The sequence below is a fragment of the Phaseolus vulgaris genome, chromosome 2, assembly GCF_000499845.2.
Source record: "Phaseolus vulgaris cultivar G19833 chromosome 2, P. vulgaris v2.0, whole genome shotgun sequence".
Lineage (NCBI taxonomy): Eukaryota > Viridiplantae > Streptophyta > Magnoliopsida > Fabales > Fabaceae > Phaseolus > Phaseolus vulgaris.
Window position 1 is genome coordinate 25165932 of NC_023758.2, and position 2324 is coordinate 25168255.

At 40.1% G+C, this 2324-nt stretch overlaps 1 protein-coding gene across 1 annotated transcript; it reads left to right on the forward strand.

The window, feature by feature from the left end:
* Positions 1-318: 318 nt before the first annotated feature.
* LOC137811048 (RING-H2 finger protein ATL8-like) lies at positions 319-1334 on the forward strand. Its single transcript, XM_068612617.1, has one exon. The coding sequence runs from the start codon at positions 580-582 to the stop codon at positions 1240-1242; it is 663 nt and encodes a 220-aa protein (XP_068468718.1). The 5' UTR covers positions 319-579; the 3' UTR covers positions 1243-1334.
* Positions 1335-2324: the final 990 nt, after the last annotated feature.

Consider the following 2324-nt stretch of genomic DNA (forward strand, 5'->3'; position numbering starts at 1 on the left):
ACAGTTTATACTCATTAGATTGGATAAAAAGGGGAAATCAGGAAAAGCAAATCAAATCAAACTTTATGATTTTTCAAAGTGTGGAATAGAAAATTGATATTGTTCATCACATTTATTTGAAAACATAGGGCTTAAGAGATAAGGCAGTAAGCATCGAAAGGATAACAGGTTTGGCCAAGGGTTAAGTTATGTCCACTTTTGTCCCTTACCTCCACACCCACTTGCAGAAGGAAGGGGGCCACTTTATTGTACCTACCAAACAAACAAACAACTCCTACATTTCATCTTTCTCTTTCTCTTTCTATCTTCCTTCTTTCTAGTCATGATCTTGACTCAAGTCTTCTTGCAACCCTTAATCCCTTATCCTCAACCGCACTAACCTCAATATTTCCCACTATCAACCCCAAACCCTCCATCAATTCAACCTATTAATACCTACCCCAATTATTTAAGCCCCCAATTCCTCTCCAATTCTTCCCCAAACCCAAAACTTCACTCCCTCTTTTCTGTTACTTTTCTCTCACTCTTATTCTTTCAACTGCTTTGCTTTAACCCCTAAGGAGATACTCACTCACACACATGACGCGCGCACTCAGAATTCTCAAATCGGCGGATAACGCCGCGGTGGCAGCGGCGGCTCCGCCGCCGGAGGCGGTGGCGCTCGAGTCCGATTTCGTGGTGATTCTGGCTGCTCTCCTGTGCGCTTTAATCTGCGTGGTGGGACTTGTTGCGGTGGCGCGGTGCGCGTGGCTCCGGCGAGGTCCCGGCGGCGGAAACTCGCCGCGGCAGGCGGTGGTGAACAAGGGACTGAAGAAGAAGGTGCTGCAGTCGCTGCCGAAGTTCGCGTACGTGGACAGCAACCCGAGCAAGTGGGTGGCGACGTCGGAATGCGTGATTTGCCTGGGTGATTTCGCCGCCGGCGACGAGATTCGCGTGCTGCCGCAGTGCGGCCACGGCTTCCACGTGTCCTGCATCGACGAGTGGCTGAGGTCCCACTCCTCCTGCCCTTCCTGCCGCCAGGTCCTCGCTGTCACCAGGTGTCAGAAGTGCGGCCGCTTTCCGGCCACGGCTGCCGGAGCCTCGAGAAGCGGCGCCAGTGAACTGGAATTGAAGTCCAGAGAAGACAACAATGCTGCTTCAATCGGTAATTGCAATAATAACAACGGTGATGGCGGTGGTGGAAGTGGTAATAACGTGAATCATCATCATAGCCACCACTTGAACAGTGGGTTCTTGCCATGAACATAGTTTTTGTATTTATTAGCTTTTCTTTTTACTTTCGTACCTTTTAATCCCTTCAAGTTAGTTGATCAAAGAGAACGGAATTGGGGCAATTTTTCTCTCTTCTTCTGTATCGTGCAGACATAGATTGGCGCGCATACTATAATCATGTGTAAAAAAAAGTTGCAATTAACCTAATGTAAAAAAACTGAAAGTGTAAAAGTGAAACACTGTTTTCTAAAATTAACATTACATCACACTTAGGTGGAACTTAGATTCTGGGTTGGTGTCTGAAGATTAGTCATTAGTACAGTATTTTGTTTTTAAAAAGACTGTTTTTAATACCTGTTTTAAAGTAGATGTTTTTTCTTACCATATTAAATTATATTATAAGAGAGAAATGTAAGAATGAAAAGTAAAAACCCTGATCTTTTTTTGTGTCTAAATGATTGGAGTTCAGTCCTTTTGTAATTTCAGAGAACAGAGTTGAAAAAACGTATAGGGAAAAGGACGGGTTTGCTTGTTGTAGAGTGTTTTCTTCTCTTCTTTTTGCCTTTATTATTTATCACTGAGTGTTACTTTTTTCTTTCTGACATGGATAAGTTTAGTAGGGAAAAGTTCCTTAAATTAAAGATTTTATCCAAAAACTAACCACCATGCTTTAATTTAGAGTTGTTTTATTCTTTTTTTAGAAGGATAATTATCTTATGTAAGAATTTAGAGCTGTAATCTAACCAATTTTGTACCAAAAAAAAGCTTTTTTTTCCTACAGTTGAATTTAGATATTTTTCACTAAAGGTGTCAATTTATTAGATTTGATGAGTACTCAATATTCAAGCATTAATTGAGTGATATTTTATTCCTTTTGTATTTCTAAAGATTTTTTCAAATAGCTATATCTAGATATTTCTACCAAATGGGTATCAATTTATCCAAAACTATTTTCCGGAGTCATGTTTATTCCTTTGGAAGAATTATTTTCCATAGAAAAGTTACAGTTATTACCATCTTTAAGGTTTTTTTTGTTTTGGAGTTGAATTTATGTATTTACAAAAAAAAAGTGAGATAAACTCTGATAAAAAAGTTTACCAATTTATGTGTAA

Bases quoted from the DNA above. Each gene is read 5' to 3' on its own strand.
- LOC137811048 (XM_068612617.1), top strand. From the start codon at position 580: ATGACGCGCGCACTCAGAATTCTCAAATCGGCGGATAACGCCGCGGTG.